The 22,687-nt window shown below is 39.6% G+C and overlaps 2 protein-coding genes across 11 annotated transcripts in view; one reads left to right on the forward strand and one right to left on the reverse strand.

The window, feature by feature from the left end:
• Window positions 1-329: 329 nt before the first annotated feature.
• Window positions 330-3,236, reverse strand: si:dkey-182i3.11 (insulin-like growth factor-binding protein complex acid labile subunit). The gene is made up of 2 exons (XM_051863266.1): window positions 2,834-3,236; window positions 330-2,473 (listed from the first exon to the last, which is right to left on the reverse strand). The coding sequence occupies exon 2, from the start codon at window positions 2,447-2,449 to the stop codon at window positions 410-412; it is 2,040 nt and encodes a 679-aa protein (XP_051719226.1). The 5' UTR covers window positions 2,450-2,473; window positions 2,834-3,236; the 3' UTR covers window positions 330-409.
• Window positions 3,237-16,132: 12,896 nt separating this feature from the next.
• Window positions 16,133-22,687, forward strand: part of mark4b (MAP/microtubule affinity-regulating kinase 4b) — a 43,778-nt gene continuing 37,223 nt past the window's right edge. For 5 of the 10 annotated variants that reach the window (XM_051861515.1, XM_051861518.1, XM_051861522.1 and 2 more), the window contains exon 1: window positions 16,134-17,030. In XM_051861515.1, coding sequence (XP_051717475.1) covers window positions 16,980-17,030 — 51 coding nt within the window. In that variant the 5' untranslated portion in view covers window positions 16,134-16,979. Of the gene's footprint in view, window positions 17,031-21,746; window positions 21,907-22,687 lie in introns of those variants that run through there. The other 5 variants (XM_051861513.1, XM_051861519.1, XM_051861525.1 and 2 more) reach the window with 4 other exon arrangements.

Here is a 22,687-nt window from a genome sequence, read left to right on the forward strand (position 1 = left end):
TTTACAGCCGGACGTACATCTTTGCCTTGAGATGTAGTTCTTAAAAACACTCAGATGAGTGGATGCATAAGAATTTGATTATCTGGGTTCTGAAATGAGTCAATGGAAATCCCCTCTAGCAGCATTAGGATGTGGCCTCTTTAAAACGCTTTGCCTTGTCACATGCTCTCTGAGAATAGGCTGCAAGTATTCAGCATAGCAGTTTATTTTCTAGAATAATAATGTAAAACAAATCTCAGATGCATAATTTTTCAGTGTATTATGGAAAATAGTCATATATATTGCTTCTCTGAAGAACATTTACATTTCAGATATGTTAAAAGCATAAATCCCTTGCACGCAAGCAGTGGTGGTTTATTTTCTCAACACTTTAACCACACATATGGTGGTTTAGCAGAGCACAGCAATCTCATAAGAAAAGTAAACCCAGAAAGAAAATAATGAGAACTGTTTGTTTCTCCATATTTAAGGAGAAACAGGCTGAACTTGTGCAATTGTGTGATACTGTTGATGGGAAAAGAGATGGGTAGGAGAGATTTTTCCCAGAGGAGCACATGGGTGTATGTTTAACTAACTGAGAATTATTGTTAAACCACTGACTTAGATACAGAATGAACACACAAGAGCAATCCCATGGATTCCCATCAAGATGGATAAATGCTCGGTTTCCTAAAGGCTTCAGAGTCCCATTTTCCATTGAGCGCAGTTGATTAAATTTAATATCGAGTTCACGTAATTTCACTAAGCCTTGAAACTGTGCTGGATGAATATGCTGGAGATGGTTTCTGTCCAAATGGAGCTCTTCCAAATTGGCTAGAGCAGAGAACACTTTGGTGGGCAAGTGTGTCAGCTGATTGTTTTGCAGGTGGAGCATTGTGAGACTTCTCAAAGATGTGAAGATGTCATTTGGAAGCTTATTGAGACTATTAAAGCTCAGATCCAGCTCTTTCAATTTGGACAGATCTTTAAAGATATTGGAGGAGATGGAATGCAATTTATTGTTGGACAAATCTAGAACCCTCAGATCTGTAAGACCTGTGAAAAATCCAATAGGGATGGTTTCTATCCAGTTGTTGTTCAGCCATAACTCCCGTAAACTAATAAGTCTAGTCAGTAGCTCTGTAGATAGTCTTGTCAGGTGGTTGTTGCTGAGTTTCAGAGTCCGTAGTCTGACTAAACCTCTAAAGGATCTCTTTGGAATGGAGTGGATAAGATTTTTCTCTAGATTGAGATCCCGCAGGTGACGTGTCCTTTTGAAGAGGTGTCTAGGAATCTTCATGAGGTCGTTGTTGCTAAGATCAAGATGCTTAAGCTTCCTTAGCTTCGTAAATGTGTGTGAGTGGAGCTCTGAAATGTGATTGTTGTCCAATTGTAGATCGTGCAATGCTGAAAGTGGGTGAAAGAGGTCCTGTGGAATAGCAAAAATATTATTGCTGTCCAGCTGGAGCTCAGTTAAGCTGCTTAAGTTGTTAAACAGGATGTTCGGAAGCGACATCAGATGATTGTGATACATATTAAGGCTCTCAAGCTTCCCCACATCTTGAAACACATGTGGCATAAGTGTCCCCAATTGATTGTAACTCAAATCCAATGCGCCCAACTGGGAAAGACCTCTGAGAGAACCGTCAGACATGGAAACAAGAGCATTATAACTCAAATCCAAATGCTTCAGTTCAGGAATCTTAGAGAAAATGTCCTCGGGAATTGAAGTTATGGAATTTTTTTGAAGATAGAGGCTATAGAGGTTTGGAGTATCTTGAAGGACACTGGTAGGTATGGCATCTAGTCCATTTCGACTAAGATCGAGGTGATCTAGCCATATGGCACCCTTAAAACTCCCATTGCCTACACTTTTCAGGTTGTTTATTGACAGATAGAGTTTAGCTAGATGGGTGCAATTCTCAAAAACATCCACCTCAATCATCTCGATCATGTTATTTCTCAGTTGGAGGTCCATAAGGGCAGGAGCTCCCTCCAGGACCCCATATGATAAACTAAATATTTGGTTCGTATTCAGATTGAGGATTTGAAGTTTGGTCAGACCATATAGAAACATCTGAGGAAGAGTTTTAATGAAATTGTCACTGAGATCCAGCACTGTGAGGTTCAGCAGCCCGTGAAATTGTCTTGGTCCTAATGTACTCAGTCCATTTCCACTCAGAAATAGCTTTGAAAGACTGCTCATGTTCTGCCAGTTGGTATTCAGTGACATATTGAAGACATTCTTGGTGAGGTCGAGAACCAACAATTTTTCCAAACCTTCATTTGGGAGAGCTTGAATCATGTTATGTGTAGCATATAAATGCTTGGTACCCTGTGGCAGAAGAGGGAGTTCCAAAAGTTTCTGGCTTGAACATACTATGATGTCAGTATCTTCACATTTACATGGTATCGGACAGGCGTCAACCACTGCGATGAGAGCCAGAACCACTGACAATTGCCAAAACATTTTTAATGATGTGATGTGCAAGACCTAAAGAAACCCACAAGTCACAATGTGAAATCGGGCATGTATTGTATGTAAATGTATGTAAATGCTCTCAATTTCATTTTAAACAACTGACAGTAAGTTATGAGACAGATTAAAAGTATTTTAATGCTTTTTTTTTCTTTTTCTTTTTCTTTTGAGATTTCATTTTTTATTAGTTTTAGAAATGATCATGGATCATATAAAAAAATTGAATTATAAAAAATGTTGAATGGTAACACATTTTTAAATGTCATAAATCTATTAACTAGATGTACCTCTACATTTAAATACACACAATTGATATATCATCAGCAACTTTGATGTTTCTTTTAAGTTGCTCTTAATGCATATAGACAGACTTACCTGCAAAAAGAGCCGGCCAGCAAAACAGAATGGTTGTGAAAGTTGTGAAATGCCCCGTATCACAATAGCTTCAGGTAAAAAAAAATGACCTGTCAGCAGAACAACATCCTATCTTTGATGTCACATGCGATACATCCTTGAAGAAAAGAAAAAAAAAAAAAACATTTCATCTTAACCACATGGACGCAACAAAAATCTCACCACAGCTCGGGGAAACTGAACAAAAACAATAGACAACAGGTAGCTACAATTCAAAACCATACAAACAGGTGAATGAAAAAAAAAAAAATGGGTTGGGGCTAATGTACCATAAACATTTTTATATATTGGTTTAAAGAGTAGTAAAATAGGCATTATTCATTAAATTATTTATATCATTGTAGTATTGGAGGGACCACCAGACTCTCTCTCTCTCTCTCTCTCTCTCTCTCACACACACACACACACACACACACACACACACACATACACGCCTATATTACTAACAGGGGATTATCACTCTACACTGGCCAAGAGGGGACCAGTGTTTCTGGTCATTTTGAAGAAACAAAAATGATATACAAAATTTTCTTTTAAGGTCTTTTTTCATAATATAACTTCAAATAAGCATTTTTTTATTTTTAAAAAAACATGCCACGAGGGGACCTGCAACTTTGACCAATGTCTACCTATCCAACAGGGGATCTCCATAGCCTGCGATGGAGCTGTGTGTGTGAACAGTGAACTGGCAGTGAAGTCATTATGTAACTTTATATAATTATATAATGTTCACACAGGCATCAGGGATCACAATAGGCATAAACATACACAATATACAAATAAAAAAAAAGAATGACTAAACCATCAGTTATTAAAAATTTTGGGAAATACAGTCGGCCAGACGGCAACAGTTCAAAAGCTGAAGTTGTGGACATTACAGAAGAGTAATTTCTTTAAGAAATTTATTCTCTCTTGTGGCTTCATACTTACAGTATATGATCAGTCCACATATCCCATTTAAGCTTATTGTCAAGTGCACCAAGATATTTATAATTTTGGACTGATTGTACTGGCTGCCTATTAATTTGAAAAAATATTTCTGCTCTCTAAAATCAATAGACATTTCCTTTGTTTTGGAGATGTTTAGAGTGAGATTTGATTTGCACCAATTTAAAAAGATTTCAAGGACCGGACATTGTTCCTCCTGCCCATCATATCAGAGACTCACTAGCCGTGTTTCCACTGTTGAGCCAAAAACTTCAAAACTTGCTGCATTAAAAAATGCTCAGTTGGCTCAATTAAATTATGTAAACTGAACACTGGCACTTTATTTGTTAAACCAACTGAAGATTTTCAATGAAACAATCAACAAAAAAAAAAAAAAAATCTTATTACTGTGTATTTTTTATGGCAAGAACTAAGTGTAATGGGTTAAATCTAGCAGAAACAGGTATAAGGTAACAATTGCAGGTCACCATTTTATCAGGTGAATAGTGTTATATTAAACAAATGGACACTGGTCCCCTGTTAGATGGTAAAGTTTGACACCTGTTTGGTTGCCTTTACGTTTAGCAATATTTCGTAATTTGATTAGCTCTGAATGTAACAGCAATGTTCATAATAAAACTAAAACAACAGTTCTTGCCATAAAAAACAAACAAACAAAAAAAACCTGTAGAAAGATTTTAAACGGTCAAAACTCAGTTTTATGTTGATTGTTGCATTGAAAAACTTAAGTTGGTTTAACTAACGTGCCAGAGTTAAAAGACATTGTTCACATAGTTTAATTGAAGTAACTGACAATTTTGCAGCAAGTCAACATAAAATTGAGATCTGACCTGTTGTTAGCTTTACAGTGTGTTTGTGATGGTAAGAAATGGCAAAGCAACCAAACAGATGTCGCAATTTGCCATCTAACAGGGGATTAAAGGCATTTTGTTTAATCAAATCAATATTCACTGTATAAAGTGATGACCCACAACTTTTACCTTAAAGAGCTATTTCTTCTTGATTTAAAACAAACCTTAGTTTTGTTGGTATAAACTGATGTATTTAGTTTGGTTCATGGATATTAAATAATATTTTTGACTTGAACAAAATACGTTCATTTAGATGTTACTGTTACATACAGAAGGGAGCGGAGACACAGGTAAGGGTTAACAGGTTTATTTCAGGTAAAGCAGAGCGTGAGCAGAGTGCAGGTGAGTGATGGCAGATGAATAGGTCGATGAGCCGATGAACTGGAACTGATACTGGTCTGTGTGTTCTTAGGGAGCGTGGATGCCAGGAGACGTGGAACAGACAACACACCGGAGAAGCACAGGAGACGAGGAGACACTGGGAATCACTGAGGACGCTGGAGACAGGTAAGTAGACGAGCAAGGGAGTCCTGGAGGTAAGTAAACACTGGTATGTGTTAACGAGACCGGACAGTGACTGAGTGAACTGGCGTGTCTTTTATGTGGCTGTGGTGATGAGTGTGAATGAGCGTCAGGTGTGGTTGTCAGTACTCAGGAGAGGGAGTGCGATGTGATTGGGTGAGTGTAGAGCCTGGCGTGTCTGTGACAGTTACCATTTTTATTCATCATTCAATGCCCAGTTCCACACAAGCAAAAGTGTTGATGTTAAAGTTAAGCAGCAGCAGCATGTGCATGTGCAGTAGTGATTTCACTACACAAAAATACACAGGTCCCCTGTTAGATGGTAAATTAGCAATATTTCATATTCTGAATATCTCTGAATATAGCAGCAATGTTCATAGTAACACTAAACACCAGTTCTTGCCCATATATATATATATATATATATATATATATATATATATAAAGTTGCAAGAAAATGTATGTGAACCACTTGCAGAATCTGTGAAAATGTGATTAATTTTAACAAAATAAGAGAGATCATACAAAATGCATGTTATTTTTTTATTTAATACTGTCCTGAGTAAGATATTTTACATAAAATATGTTTACATATTGTAATGATGGGTCAACAGAATGGGGATCCATTTGCAGCTTTTATTAGGAGCAGTATACACACAGGTAAGGGCAGAGGCAGAGACGTAAACGTGGACAGGCAATGGTCGAGGCAGGCGGAAGACAGACGGTATCAGGAAGCAGGCAGAGATCAGGGCAGGCGGCAAACAAACACAGTCCAGTAAGCAGGCAAGGATCAAGGCAGGCAGCAGAGAATCACAAGAGGTAAACAGTCCAAACGGCAACAGTATAACAATCCACAGAAAATGCTTAGAACTGATCACCGGGGCAAATCAAGACTTCACAGTGTGTGTGTGTGCGTGCTGCTTAAATAGTGTGAGTGTGATGTGGTGCAGGTGTGTGTGCAATCAGTCCCAGGAATGAGGGCCTATGGGAAATGTAGTCAGAATGATGGTTATTCAATATTCCGGTGAAGGCTCCCTCCGGTGGTGCGGGGGAGGAAGTGCGGGAGCCTCACTTGTGACAGAGCCCCCCCCCTGCGAGCGGCTCCAGACGCGAGGAGGCGGACGACGCCGGGGTCTACCACGTGGTCGAGGGGCCGGTCTCTTCGGATGCGTCCTGTGAAACTCTTCTGTGAGTGAGGGGTCCAGGATATCATCCACATCGACCCAGGATCGCTCCTCCGGGCCGTACCCCTCCCAGTCGACTAGGTACTGAAGTCTCCCACCCTGGCGCCTGGAATCGAGTAGTTCTCAAACTTGGTAAGCCTCCTCTCCTTCGATCAGCATGGGTGGGGGGTTGCGGGCCTCGACTCCCTCTGACTCCCCCCTCGGACCACCAGAGGGTTTCAGCAACGACACATGGAAAGTGGGAGAGACACGGTAGTTAGCAGGTAAATTTAAACGAAACGATACAGGGGTAATTTGTTTGAGAATTTGGAAAGGCCCTACAAACCTGGGACTGAGCTTTCTGCATGGAAGTCTTAGACGCAGGTCCCTTGTTGACAGCCAGACCCACTGTCCCACAGAGTATTCAGGATTGGGGCGACGATGTCGATTGGCCTGTATCTCTTGCCTGCAAGTGGTTCCCAGGTCTCCTCGCTTCGTTGCATCCACTCGGTTACTGATGGCAGGTTGGATGGTTCCCCGGTCCAGGGAAAGAGTGGCGGTTGAAAACCCAAGACGCATTGGAAGGGCGTGACACCAGTGGCAGGTTTCCGTAGGGAATTTTGGGCATACTCAGCCCACAACAGGTAGCGGCTCCACTCTGATTGATTTCGTTGACAGTATGTGCGTAAGAATCTTGGTTCATGCATTCGGTTTGTCCATTGGATTCAGGGTGGTACCCTGAGGTGAGGCTGATGTTGATGTTTAATTGTTTGAAAAAAGCTGTCCATACCCGGGATGTGAACTGTGGGCCCCTGTCAGACACAATGTCCTCCGGAAGACCGTAGAAGCGGAATACGTAGTTGCATAAAGCCTCTGCCGTCTCAAACGCGGTGGGTAGCTTGGGAAGTGGTATGAGTCGGCATGCCTTGGAGAATCGGTCGATCACTGTGAGGATAGTGGTGTGACCACGGGATTCAGGGAGGTCGGTGATAAAGTCAATGGCTATATGGGACCAAGGACGTTGAGGAATGGGCAGCGGTTGTAATAGACCCGCTGGGGCTTGGTGTGATGTTTTGGAAGTTTGACAGTCTGTGCAATTGTTGATGAATTGGGTGGTGTCTGTTACCATGGTGTCCCACCAGAACCGGTTTTGTAGTAGGTGCAGTGTGGCTGTGATGCCTGGATGGCCTGAGCTGGGGAAATCGTGAACTTGGTGAAGCAATTTGTTGCGGAGGTGCACGGGTACAAAAGTGCGGTTTGGTGGCCAGTCTGGTGGTGGTGCTGTTTGTGCGTTTGCCTGAATGATTTCGGTCATGACGTCCCACTGAACTAGAGCGAGCAGCAGTTTGACAGGAATAATGTTTTCTTCGTTCTCCGTTCGTTCCACCTCCTCTGCCTGACGAGATGGTGCGTCTGCCTTGACGTTTTTTTGAACCGGGTCTATAGGTTACCGTGAACTGGAAACGGGTGAAGAACATGGCTTATCTAGCTTGCCGGGGATTCAGACGTTTAGCAGACCGGAGGTATTCCAGGTTCTTGTGATCTGTGAGTATGGTGAATGGGTGTTGTGCTCCCTCCAGCCAGTGGCGCCACTCCTCCAACGCCGCCTTCATTGCCAGAAGCTCCCGATTGCCTACATCATAGTTGCGCTCTGCTGCCGACAACTTTCTGGAGTAGAATGCACACGGGTACATTTTTGCTGGATTACCTTGGTGCTGTGAGAGTATAGCCCTGATGCCTGTGCTGGAGGCGTCGACCTCGACTATGAAAGGGAGTTCTGGGTCTGGGTGGCGGAGAATGGGTGCAGAGGTGAATCGCTCCTTCAGTTCTTGAAAGGCGTGCACCGCCTCATGGGACCAGGAGAGGCGTGTGGATTGTCGCTAAGTCATGGAAGTTAACGGGGCCGCAATGCCACTGAAGTTTCGGATGAATCGCCTGTAGAAGTTGGCGAACCCCAGGAATCGTTGTAGTTCTTTCAGCGTGTGTGGTTGAGGCCACTCAAGCACCGCCCTTACTTTACTGTCGTCCATCGCCACGCCCTCCTGACTGATGACATAGCCCAGGAATGATGTAGAAGTACGATGGAACTCACATTTCTCCGCTTTGGCATACAGTTTGTGCTGAATGAGTCGCTGCAGTACGGCCCGGACATGTTGGACGTGTTCCTCGAAGGTTTTGGAATAGATGAGAATGTCGTCAATGTAGACTATGACCCAGCGATTGAGCATATCCCGAAAGACGTCGTTAATGAATGATTGAAAGATGGAGGGACTGTTGGACAGCCCGAACGGCATAACAAGGGTCTCATAGTGGCTGGTAGCAGTGGAAAAGGCCGTCTTCCATTCATCACCCTCTCTGATACGAATCAGGTTGTATGCGCACCGGAGATCCAGCTTGGTAAAATACTTGGCTTGTCTTAGCTGCTCTAGAGCTGCGGGAACCAATGGCAGAGGGTAGCGGAATTTAACGGTAATGTCGTTCAGTCCGCGATAGTCTATGCAGGGCCGAAGACTGCCGTCCTTTTTAACGAAGAAGAAACCGGATGCTACCGGGGATGTAGAAGGTCAGATAAAACCTTTGGCCAATTCTTCCTCGATGTATGCTTTCATAGCTGCTGATTCTGGCTGAGACAGGGGAAATATTCTGCCCTTGGAGGGCGTGGTACCAGGTAGCAGATCTATGGCGCAGTCACTGGGACGGTGAGGAGGTAATTCAGTTGACTTGCTTTTACTAAAAGCAACCGCCAGATCAGCATACTCAGCAGGTATGTCGGGCTCGTCAGTGTTAGACTCGTGAACTGAAACGGTCTGAACTGGTATGGGAGTGATCTGTTTCAGACAGTGTTCGTGACAGGTGGCATCCCACTGAACGATCTGGCCCTCCTTCCAGGAAATAAGCGGGTTGTGAGTTCTGAGCCACGGGAGACCAAGGATAACTGGATTGTTGGGTGAGTGGATTACATAAAAATCGGATGCGTTCGTGATGAAGGACTCCCACTTGCAGTGTGAGTTCAGCAGTGATGTGCGCCACTCTTCCTCCTCCGATGGGTCTCCCATCTAGCGCCTCCACTGTCAATGGAGAATTACAGTCCGTTAGTGTAACATTGTGTTCTCTGATGAATGTATCTGACATGAAGTTACCCGCTGCCCCAGAGTCCAAAAGTGCGTGCGTGGTTATGCATTGATCATTCACTGTTACTTGAATGGGTATTTTGAGGCAGTTAGAGGAATAGTCGGTGGAAAGTGGAGAATTCACCGCTTTGGGGTTGGATGGATTGGGTCGGATGGGGCAGTTGATCTTGATGTGGCCGGCCTGACCGCAATACAAGCACAAATGAAGTTGTCGTCTTCTTTCTCTCTCCTCTGGATAAAGCGGGGTGTACCCGAGCTGCATGGGCTCTGACGTGGGATTGGTCAGAGTGGAAAGACGGACAGGGCGTTGTGACCGGAGGAGATTATCGATGTGAATGGTTAGTTCAATGAAGTCATTAAGCGTTTTTCCCTCTTCGCGGCATGCGAGCTCGGCTTGAAGCTCCAGAGACAGCCCCTTGCAAAACAATAGTTTCAACATGTCCTCGACCCAGTTTGTTTGAGCGGCGAGGGTTTGAAAGTTAAGAGCGTATTCGGCAGCTGTGGTTTTACCTTGACACAGCGACAGCAATTGATCCCCTGCGCTTTTGCCTCCCTCCGGATGGTCGAAGACCTCTTTGAAACTTTGCAGGAAGGCAGAAAAGGTGGGAAACAGAACTATCCTCTCTCCATACAGCCGTGGCCCAATCCAGCGCTCTACCCGTCAACAGGGAGCAGACAAAGGAAATCCGACTGGACTCGGTGGGATAGAGAGTTGGCTGTTGGTTGATGAACAGAGAACATTGAAGAAGAAATCCCTTACATTTTGCGGGGGTACCGTCAAACTTCTCCGGGAGTGCGAGGCGTGGGTTTACGGCGGGAGCGGCAGTGAAGCCCTGGCTGGTGGGAGCCGCTGGCGGCGGCGTGGCGGCCTCGGCGGCGTCGAATCAAAGACTCTGCAGGGTTCTCACCAGCTCCTCGGTAAGAGAAGTCAATCGATTCAGTTGGTGTTGATATACCGCGAGCTGGTTGGCCTAGGCGGACAGCTCGGTGGAGATCTGCATGATTGCTGCTGGATCGCTGTTTGGCGAAGTCTTCTGTAATGAAGGGTCGGCAGAGTGGGGATCCATTTACAGCTTTTATTAGAACAATCACCAAGGCAGACAGGGGCAAGGGCAAAGACATAAACAGGGACAGGCAATGGTCGAGGCAGGCGGCAGACAAACGGTGTCGAGTCACAGGCAGAGATCAGGGCAGGCGGCAAGCAATCACAGTCTAGAACACAGGCAAAGATCAGGGCAGGCAGCAGAGAATCACAGAGAATAAACAATCCAACGGTAACAGAGTAAACAGTCCACAAGAAAACGCTCAGTAATGATCACCAGGGCAAATCAAGACTTCACAATGAGTGTGTGTGTGTGTTTGGCTTAAATAGTGTGAGTGTGATGAGGTGCAGGTGTGTGCGCAATCAGTCCCAGGAATGAGGGCCTATGGGAAACGTAGTCTCAATGGGAAACAGTCAGTATTCAGGTGATGGCTCCCTCCGGTGGTGCGGAGGAGGAGGCGCGGGAGCCACATTCGTGACAGATATGATGTATAAAGTAGCACCCTTTTCCTTTTGTTTGTTATAATTTTGTTCTTGTCCTCTGGCATTGTTGTTATTTCATTTTACTTTAGTTGCTGTGTATTTTTACTTTGAAAGAATATATCTCATTGTATTGTTGGTTTATGGCATTAATAAAAAAAATAAAAATAAAAAAAAAGCTTGACACATTTTACGTACTTGATACAAAACTACATCACCAGAGAGGACTGCGACTGCAATACATCCTCATTCGGACTGCTATTGGTATTGCTTTTGACATTTTCTTAATAAAGAAATGATTGTGATTAAGTTACACTTTTCTGTCTGTTATGTTTTTCTTTATAACTACATATTTTTAAGAAATGGTTATGGGTAGGTTTAGAGGTTTGAGTGGATAGTGGCTCAAAATATCCTTTTAATGATATAGTGTTACTAAATTTGTCATTTTCCTAAATATTAATGTCCATTACGTTCATATTATATTAGCTATAAAATGGTTATGTTTGGGTTTAGGGATAGGGCTATAACATTTATCCATAAAACAGTAAAAAGGAAATTATACAGATATCTTTATAATATAAAAGATTCATAAATATTTTAAGTATTTCTGCTGTAAAAGCGTAATATGCTTACGTTTAAATGTTGCCAATACGTCCATGTTGTATCTTTCACTATTTATCCAAACGTACAAAAAAAAAGTATGTTTTCTGTCTGTAAAAGTTATGTTTTAATAGTTATATAACAATGAGACCATTCAATAAGTGCCTTAATTAAGGATATAACTTTTACTTTACTATGGCCGTTTAGCCTTAATTATTGGCTTATTCTCGTCAATACACTTGAATATCACTCAATAAGCACCATAATTAATGAGGATTTAACTTTCACTGTAGAATAGGGGGTCAAATTGCCTTTATTAGTACTATATCATTGGCAGTTTGGCCTTAATTATTGGCTTATTCTCATTAATAAACTTGAAAATCACTCATTAAGTGCCATAATTAATGAGGATTTAGCTTTCACTTTAAAATAGGGGGTCAAATTGCCTTTATTGGTACTGTATTAATGGCAGTTTGGCCTTAATTATTGGCTTATTCTGCTCAATAAACTTGAATATCACTCAATGTGCCATAATTAATGTGGATATACCTTTCACTTTGGGGGTCAAATTGTCTCTATTATACTATTTTAGCCATTTATAACTGAAAACCATCAGTAATTAAGCATAATTACTAGTTTATTGTTCGGTTAACTTAATAGAATGGCACAGAAATATAATTACATCACTACACAAAAATAATATATGGCATATTAAGTTGTAGATAATGACATTCAGTTAATCATTAATTACTAGGTTAAACTTTTTGTTTATCTAATGTGTATCTTTCAAATGTTTAATAATTTGTAAATAATGGCTAATATGCCCTACTATAATGTCCTAGTTAATCATTAATTACTATTGTGTCCATGCTTAACTAATGAATAATTGTGAACAAGTAAATCATTAATTACTAGTTTATTTATACTTAACTAATGCATAATTCAAGACCCTTAAAATGTTAAGTTCATCATTAATTACTAATGTGTACATTATTAACTAATGCTTAATTGTGAACAAGTTAATCATTAATTAATGCTTAACTAATGCAGTGTTACCAAAGATTTTTGTTTATTGTCACCATTGTTGAGTTTCACACACTGACAATTAACACACTCAGAATTTAGACTCTGGAGACAATCAATGAATCAGGACACCCCATAATGATTGAATCACCATAATTAAATAACCAAATTCATCTGATCAGAGTTTCTCTTGCAATTTTTGCTGTAACAAGAGTGTTTTGGAAACACAGTTAAAGAAGCCAGAGAAAATCTAATGTTAAAATGTCAAGAATCAAGAGCCCATCTAAAGCAAACACTCACCTCCATAATGGTGACTTCAAACTTTATTATTTTCTATAAAACATCAACATCTAACTTGTCACCTGGTAACCTTCCCAGAACATTCAGAGACGATCATGATGTGGAGTTCTTTTAAGGGTTGAGGGACATTATTTGGTGGACCTTCAGGGAACATTCAGGACGTTCTGGGAATATTTAGGGGACTATTACTATAGGACGTTCTGTTAACTTGCCAAATGTCCCTTTGTAACATTTTCGCGCAACCATAAAATAACCAAAATAGAACATCCCCCTAAACTCATATCGGGAACATTATTAAATGACCAACAGAAGACCGTGTGGGAACGTTCTGTTAATGTCCCAAATATCCTCTTTGTAACGTTCTCATGTGTCCATAAAATTAACCAAAATGGAACATCCCCCTAAAGTCATATAAGGAACCTTGAACTTCAGCACTTTCATTACCAAAAGAGGACGTTTTAGGAATGTCCCTAATGTTCTGTAAAGGTTCAGAATTTCTACGTGGGTATAAACTCTGCAGTTTAAACGTGCTCACATGAATAGCCTTTATATACATTAGTTCTGTTGTGTTTGTTTTATGTTTGTTCTGAGAATAGACATAACTTTGTTTCCCTCACTGGAATTCCTACACAATACTCTAAAACAACATTCAGACGCAATAACTACTACATTAAAGGATTAGTTCACTTTCAAATGAAAATTTAATAAAGGCCTTCTGAAGCCAAGTGATGCGTTTGTGTAAAAAAAAAAAAAATCCATATTTAACAAGTTATGAAGTAAAATAACTAGCTTCCGCCAGACCTTCCGTATTCAAGTTACAGAAAAAACGGAACTGGCGTCGTGTCAGTTAAGCTTTTTCCATAAGTTTAACAGGGAAGGCGTAGCGTAAGCTTTTTGAACTGCGAGAGTTTTACAATTTCTTCATAAGTTGGATATGGAAGGCAGTCTGGCGGAAGCTAGATATTTTACTTCATAACTTGTTAAATATGGATATTTTTTTTTTTTACACAAACGCATCCCTTCGCTTCAGAAAGCCTTCATTAACCCCCCAGAACCATATGGTGTACGTTTATGATGGATGGATGTGGATGGAGGCACACGCTTCATACTCGTTGGCCCTGCTCACTGCCATTATCAAGCTCGGATGCGTCAGGATATTTATTAATACATCTCCGATTGTGTTCATTAGAAAGAAGAAAGTCATATACACCTAGGATGGCTTGAGGGTGAGTAAAGCTTGGGGTAATTTTCATTTGAAAGTGAACTAATCCTTTAAGTAATTTTAAGATTGCATTCTGTGCATTTGTCGTGTTGTGTACTAAAGTCTGTCAATCATCATTAGAGCGCCACCCTCAGGCTGAATAACGGCTGAATAACGCAAGGACATTAGAATTCTGCAAAAGTGTGTCTGATGTGTTTAGCGATTAGGATAAAGCTTACAAAATGTTTATCATAAACTAGCGCTAAGACCCAGAATCTACCTGCCTGACAAAACAGGGAAATGAATTAATTCACTGTACTGCCCATTATTAACCAAAAGATGGCGCAGTTGAGATGAACAATGGCTCTTGCCATTCAGAAGTTCTGGACAGTCAGTAAAACATTGATTTGGGAGATTTTTTTAGCTAATATCCAGCATAGCTCAACAAATCTAGAATTTTCTGCTTGTAAACAAAAATACTGATTTGTACTGGATATTATTGTGTCGACATTATGGGTTTCAGGTTAGTTCTTCCAGTAAATAATTAGCTTAAAACACCATTGATCCACCAAATCACATCCAAAATCAAACAGGTGGTAAATAAATATTCTTCATTATGTTGAGTTCATAACACATTTACTGGTGAAAGGAACTGCATGAATTGTGTAATCATTGCATTCTAACAAAAGTTGTTTATCCCAGCCTTGATGCAGTTGGTTGACATTTATCAATCCAGAGAACAGTAAATTCTGGATTTTATCTGCAATTTGACAAGTATACTGTATGTGAAGTCAATCTGTTACCCTGTTTTGTTAACCATCAGCTTTTGCATCACAATAATAGTCATAAATATATAAAATCAAATGACTGAAACAATTATGCTATCATGACCTGAAGCAACTAGCTTTAATCAATCTCAGCCCAAAGTTGTTAAATACTGGATATTTAGTCTTGTGCCTTTTTGTCTGTGTTTTCCTCTGTTTAATACCAAACATCCTAGTAATGCACATTCTTGGACCTAGGAGCAATTTGGTAATGATCTGTGCATTTTCCATCATGATGGAGCACCGTGTCACAAGGCAAGAGTAATAATGAAGTGGCTCTGAGATCATTGCATTGAAATTTTGGATCTGTGGCCAGGCAACTCCCGGATCTCAATCCAATAGAGAACCTGTCAATCCTCAAAAAGTGAGTGGACCCACAAACTGTGATCAACTCCGGCACTAATAAGGCAAGAATAGATCACCATCAGTCATGATTTGGCCCAAAAGCTGCTGATATCCAGCATGTCAGAGTGAATTGCAGTTAATTAAAGAAGAAGCATCAACAAAGACTCTGCATATAATAATAATGTTTTTGCCAATAAAAGCCTTTAAAACTTATGAAATGCTTATCATTGTTTTCCAGTATCTAAATACTGAAGCAGCAAACTTTGCAAAACACAAAATTTATGTCACTGACAATACTTTTGGCCACGGCTGTAAAACAGTAATATTATGAAATATGACTGAAATATTATTACACTTTAAAAAATAACTTTCAATTTGAATATATTTTAAAATGTAATTTATTCCTGTGATGGCAAAGCTGAATTTTCAGCATCATTACTCCAGTCTTCAGTGTCACAAGATCCTTCAGAAATCATAATATGCTGATTTGTTGCTCAAGAAAGATTTCTCTTTATTATCAGTGTTAAGTACGATTTACACAGTTAATAATTTTTTGGAATTTGTGATATATTTTTCAGGTTTCTTGATATAGAAAGTTTAAAAGAACAGCGTTTATTATATTTATTATATTATTTACAGCATTACTATATTATGCAGATGCATTCTGAATCAAATTTCCAGAACCAGATTGTACTAGCGTACAGTGACCAGCTGGAGGAGGTACACATTTTTTTATCAACCCTGTTTGTCTGGCGATGGGTCTGCTACTTGAATGAATGAACAGGCAGTATGTTTAGGACCATGGGGGAAGGGTGTGTGTGAGCGTCCGCCGCAGCCCTGCCCAGCCTATTCTTTCTCCTGACGTCCTTCCTCGATGCCAGTGTCACACGCTGCTGGGGATGAACATTTTACAGCGACTGTACAGTTTTTATGTTTGGGAACATTGACATTCCCTGCCTCTTCGAAAAGGATATTGTTAATTGGTCTTTGTTGGGTCGGGAGTGTGCTCGATATACGCTTAATAGATAGTAGGCTATTTCGTATTGTAGGCTATTCGCTGTTGTTTATTTATTAATATATTGTTTTCCTGGAAATGTACACAGATGACTCTTTGAAGGGGACGCTGCGTCCGTGGGAGTGGTTTATTTTCTCTGGACAACCCAGACTCATTGAAAAAATGAGGCTGTTTTTCCCCTGTTTGATGCTGCAGTAGCTCATTTTTTCTTTTCCTCTTCTGTTCTGCTTTTGTTTTCTTTCTGTCTGTCTCGAGGTCTACAATTGTTGACGACGGATCCTTGAGGATTCAACATACATTTCTGCAACACAGACACTGTATATGGACTGTTGGATGGAACATTTTCGTTTAGCTTAGTACAAAATGATCTATTGTTCCGGCTAGCCAAACCACCACAGACATGAGCATCATATAGCATTTTTTTTTTTTTTTTTAAATCTTTGTTCACATCCCACCAGCATTGCGTGTAAAATCAAGTAAACTTGACCAAAAATGAGGGTTGTTTAAGGAAAACGCTGTATTGGTGGTCGGAGAGGGCAGCGATAGCCTCGCGATACTGGCTCGGCTTTCGGACTGCTTCTCCTGTCTGTGCTGATTCAATTAACTGTACACGGACTGCTGAAATAAACCCGGTGTTGCTGAAGGCTAAAGCACCAGGGACGATGTCCTCACGCGCAGCGCTCCAGCCTGGGAACGAAAGGAATGTAGACCACGTAAGTTTAAAGCTTTCTTACGTCATTTGATTACAACGTTTGTCGTCAAAAGTGGTGATGGGAAGTGAGACTCATTTATGCGAATCGGTTCTTTCGAAACAGTTCGCTTCAAAGAAATGGTTCAAAATAACATAATCACGTAATTATTACGACAGTCTGGCATGATATTATTAAATGTTCTATGTTACATATTACTGTTTATTCCTATTTTCCTATTCGTTTTTTATCAACAAGGGTGTTTATTGTAATTTCATGTGTCCTAGTTCAGTTTATTGTAGCCACATCAGCTCATAAAGAGTCCTTGAAAAAAAACAGGCCTATAATTTGTATTGACGTTAAATAATTTATTTGGATGAAAAAAAGTGTTACAAAAAACTTTTTTTTTTTTTTTAAACAAATTATGTTTTGTACTTGTGTAGATAAAACTGCCATACAGTCATACTTTTGTGACATAAAGTATAACACGGAATATGTCCATTAGCGATATTTCTGTTATTCTTTATTTGGTCTGTTTGTCAATTCATCGGTTCACTCCAAATGCTCTTTTCGGTACTCGGTTCTCGGTTCATAATATGAGACGGACAGGACCGAAAAAGAGTAATCAAATTCAGTCGAATTCTTGAACGAATCAGTCGGACCGATTTTGAGAACCAGTTCAGCCGATTCATTGAAAAGATTCGAATCTACAGAAAGATTCGTTAAAGGGATAGTTCACCCAAAAATGAAAATTTATTTATTCTGTCAGAATTTGAATATGGCGTACGGCCGTAGCCGGAAGCCAGTTCTTATAGTTTTAAATATGGATGTTTTTTTGTTTTTGTTTTTTTTACAAAAACCTATCACTTCACTTCAGAAGGCCTTTATCAACCCCCTGGAGCTATGTGGATAAGCCTACTTTTATTATTATTATTTTTTAAAGACTTTATTTCGAACATGTAAAAAAAAAATAATACAATAAAACCTAATAAACAAAGACAAAACAAAAAACAAAACGATACAAAAAAAACAAAAAAAAAACAATATTAACTTAAACATGTTCGAAAAGGAGTAGGAAGAAGCATAAGCTTCTTATGATGGATGGATGCACTTTTTTGGGCTTCAAAATCTCGAGCCCCATTCACTACCATTATAAGATCTTTTTTAATATAACTCCGATTGTGTTTGTCTGAAAGAAGATCGTCATATACACCTGGGATGGCTTGAAGTTGAGTAAATCATGGGATAATTTTTGGGTGAACTAATCACCCGCTAACCAAGAGCACTGACATTTTCCAGAGCTGTAGTTGTCAGTAGTATTTGGGGCTGTTATCAATCTATAAGGAGTTATATTGACTAAAATGTCCTGCCACTCCCTAAAAACACAGTCACAAATGCCATGCGATGATTGAGGGCATGTATCTACAACGTCGTTGTCGTTTAAATCACAGAGAAATGTGCGCTTTTACAGACCTTCAATAGCGTTTAATTTGTGGATGATTCATTTGCAGTTCTTGGTAAATCTTAGGCCTACTGTATGGGATGAGAAGTAAACCCACTTAACTTCTTTTCATGGTCAGAATAGTGTGAATTCAGCTTTCAAAGGCCAAGCTATGTATTCAGAAGCAGAGCCATAATAACCGTCAACCTTCGGATTAGTGCTTGATCAATGGGCAGTTTTATAATTAAATTTTACTGTTGCCCTCCCCCAGACTGGAATATTTGGTTACATCTTTGTGCATTTGCCAAAATGGAATAACATTTATTGAATTTTTGTTGTATTGAGTTGAGTGGCATAATTATGCTTCCTTTTTGTTGTATTTTAATTGAAAGCTTAAAAAGTTACCTTTGGTTTATGATGTGTACATGCGTATGTGAACAGGTGCCCGGCATCTCATTACAACATTCTGAACACAGAGCATATCAAAACAACACAAAAACATGTTTGCAAGGTAGCAAGGCTAGGTTAGTACCTTATTTTTGCACGCACAGTTTATAAAATTGAAAATTGTGGCTTTTGTCTACTTGCAAACTTGTATGTCAGTGTATCTTATTAAAAAGTAGTCAAATTGCATTATACATTTTAAGTCATGAAAAGACTGAAATTTAAATTTAAATTAAAAGGCATATAGCTGTGGAAGTGAGTCAGTGGTGGCAGAATTTTTCTTTTTTTATTTGGTTCATTCCATAAGATGTGTGGCTGGAATTTTTTTTGCATATGGTAGCAAGATCGTGGCAAACAGCAACAAGTATTTATTTGTGGTCAATCATGTAGACTGTTGCAAATACGGCTTTCACACAATTTGTAATTAACAGTTCAGAATTGCTGTCTATATTTCCTTCTCAAATGTCACAACTTGTGTTCTGTGTACTTGTTGTTATCAAAGCTCTTTATATAAATGGGATGTCAGGTGTCCGTTTACCTGGCTAGGGTCTTAAATAGTTCTTTAGGAGATGTTAAAGACATCTGTTGTACATCTGTTGTTACGTCACATTCCAGAATTTGATTGCTTTGGAGAAAGTTGATTGCTTGTATTTATTGGTACTGTAATCTAAAGTCGGATTATACGTTATGCAAAAACTATTAACGCACAAAGGGATCCCTCAACAGTGACTTAGTGGTGATGGTCATAGACTGACAAATAAAGGAGCATACACAGAGAAAAAGGAGTGGTTGGCTACATGAATGATTGAAGATAAAGAAAAGTCTGCATATTTTGTGCCTCAGTTATCCAGCGCAGACACAGCAGCGTGGCATGTCACACAGAGGCACGGCGAGACCTTCTAGAATGATGTGAAGGGATGAGATAGCGAGAAAAGACACAAAGCAAACACAATAGGAAATGTGTCTACCGATCTGGGAGGTTATTAAAACTCTCTGTCTAGCCATGGAACAAGAGTGGAACGATGATGTCAAAACAAAGAGCCTGCAAGTGAATCCATAGATTCCATGTAGGGGAGAGAAACATCATGTTGTCTGTCAAATACAAGTTGTGCAAGGCTAGTCTAGAGGACTGGATCAACTAGAGAAGGAAGCCTAGATTGTCCAGTACATTTTATAGGGCATATATGAAAATGAATTAATGTTCATTTGTAAGGTTAAATATGTTCTATAATAGCAGCCATCTTGATAACCATCACATGTAAACATGTCACAAAATGTAAGGGTGGAAAATAAGATGTTAGAATTGCATCATCCTGTTTGACTTGACCTAGACTTGGTAAACTCGCACAAATTTTGATTTTAATTATGTGTTGAAGCTTGGAGCTTTCACAGAGGACCAGACACTATGAATGATGTCTGTATCAGCTAAAAATCTCTGGTGTGAAACAAATATTCATGTGTTAGCTACTGTGGACATTTAACTTATGCTGAAGTGTTGAAACGTCAAAAGAGGAAACTGACTGGTAAAGTAAGTGCGTAAGTGTCCACGCATTCGACTTCCTCATTGCTGATGTGTTACATGTTTTTGTACTCTTACACATCATTTACATAATCAACAACATATACTTGTTATTTAGGGAATTGCCCCTCCCAGTGAGGTAATGAGGAAAAGGATATATTATTCTTCAATACATAAGAGCTAATGATAAGAAGAATATGATTGCTAAAATTCTGGACGATTTTGATAAGCTGATAAATGGAATGGAATTCTACTGCATTGCACTATTTTGTCTAAATAAATTAAAACAGTAACAGTGACTGATAGTGATAATATTAAAAACTAGTCATTTAGTACTGATATATTGTGTATCCCTAGTAAAGGTGCAGTCGCATTTACTATTGGTCAGCAAAACTGTCATGGGTGAAAGGTAGTCAAGCAAATTGGTGCTTCATGTATCGCTACACTACTACCCGAAATTTCGCTAATGTGATCGCACGTTAAGATTAATAACAAGTCTGCAAAACCTACATAAACCTACAGCACATCTGTTCCTGGTTATGTAGCACCTACCGCTCTGCGCATCATTCTGAAGGATCCCAGTGTTGGCTGAAATTTATTTTCAAACAGATCTGTCTTCATTTTAATGTGATTGTAACAATTTGATAAAGATTGTGAAGAATTTGCAAAGAGATTTTCATTGAACGATTGAGTAATACAAGCTATATGAACCCGACAACAAATCGACAGCTTTTTAAATTATTTTTTGCTCTTATTTCCCTTTCATAGAATTCTTAAAGGGTTAGTTCACTCAAAAATGAAAATTCTGTCATTAAATACTCACCCTTATGTTGTTTTGAACCCATAAGACTTTCATTCATCTTCAGAACACAAATGAAGATATTTTTTATGAAATCTAAAGTGATTGACAGCTACGCAACTACCAATTGGACGTTTCAAAAAGTTCATAAAGAGATCATAAAAATAATCCATATAAATTGAGCGGTTCAGTCCAAATTTTCTGAAGAGACACGATCACTTTATATGATGAATAGACTGAATTTAGGCTTTTATTCACATACAAACATTGATCAGTGAACATAAACAGAAGCGCAACCAAATGTGTTTGACACGCGAGAACAAACCTCTTGCGGAAGCTCAAACATGTTGCGTAACACATGAGAATGAAACTCGCTGGTTCTCACACGTCAAACATGCTTGAGCTTCTGTTTACTATAACTGATGTGTGAGTTGATGAATGTTTATATGTGAGCCTAAATTAAATATGTTCATCATATAAAGCGATCACGTCTCTCCAGAAAATTTGGACTAAACAACTCAATTGATATGGATTGTGGATTATGGATTTTAAGAACTTTTTGAAGCATCAAAATGCTAGTTGTATACCTGTCAATGGAGGGACAGAAACTGCTTAGATTTCTTTAAAAATATGCTCATTTGTGTTAAGAAGAGGAACGAACGTCTTTCGAGGAATGAATGCTTGGAATGACATGAGGGTGAGTAATTAATGACAGAATTTTCATCAACTAACCCTGTAAATGGACAGCAGCAAGAAACAGCTTGTTTAATTCTAAAGAGTGAAAATGGTCGTTAAAGTCTGTCAAATAATTAAAAATTATGTTATGACCCCTTCAAGAGAATCAGTAACACACTATCACTTTCTAAACTTCAGTTGTAACTGGACATTATGCCTCAACTTTCAGCCAAAAGAAATTCACTAAAAGGATTGGTTTTTCATTGTTCCTCAGTAAAGCAGGAAAGCTGATCCAATGTAGAGGTCAGATAGCCAGGGGAACCACAAGCCTGGTGGCTTGTTTCTAAGGAACTAGTGAAACCTAGGCCTAGATGCTCATGTTCTGAATAAAGAGGTTATTGTGTCTGCTGTATGTGAAGAAAGCAAAGAAACTGAAGTTGAAGGCGCATCTTTTATAAAGAGCATTTGCTCCTTGGTTGGTTCCTAAGTCTATGGTATGTCTTTTTCATAGCACTACTAGTTTGTTGTGGTGATGTTGCTGAGGTAAATATCCAGTCCAATGTATGAGTGATGTCATGTACTGTCTTCAAGCCTAAATGAATACATTTTGTTGTCCACCACAAGGCAGTTATCTTATGGTTTGTCCAGCTACTACAAGTAAACATGTTTATCTAGTTGAACCTTTAACTCTGAGCATGTTTTTGAGTCAAGAGGGTGTGTTTAGACCATGAGCGACAATCACACAATCAGCATGTTTTTGTGCTAGTCATTGTGGAAGTATTGCGCACCCCCTGTTTCGTTGC

Source organism: Ctenopharyngodon idella, chromosome 15, assembly GCF_019924925.1.
Source record: "Ctenopharyngodon idella isolate HZGC_01 chromosome 15, HZGC01, whole genome shotgun sequence".
Lineage (NCBI taxonomy): Eukaryota > Metazoa > Chordata > Actinopteri > Cypriniformes > Xenocyprididae > Ctenopharyngodon > Ctenopharyngodon idella.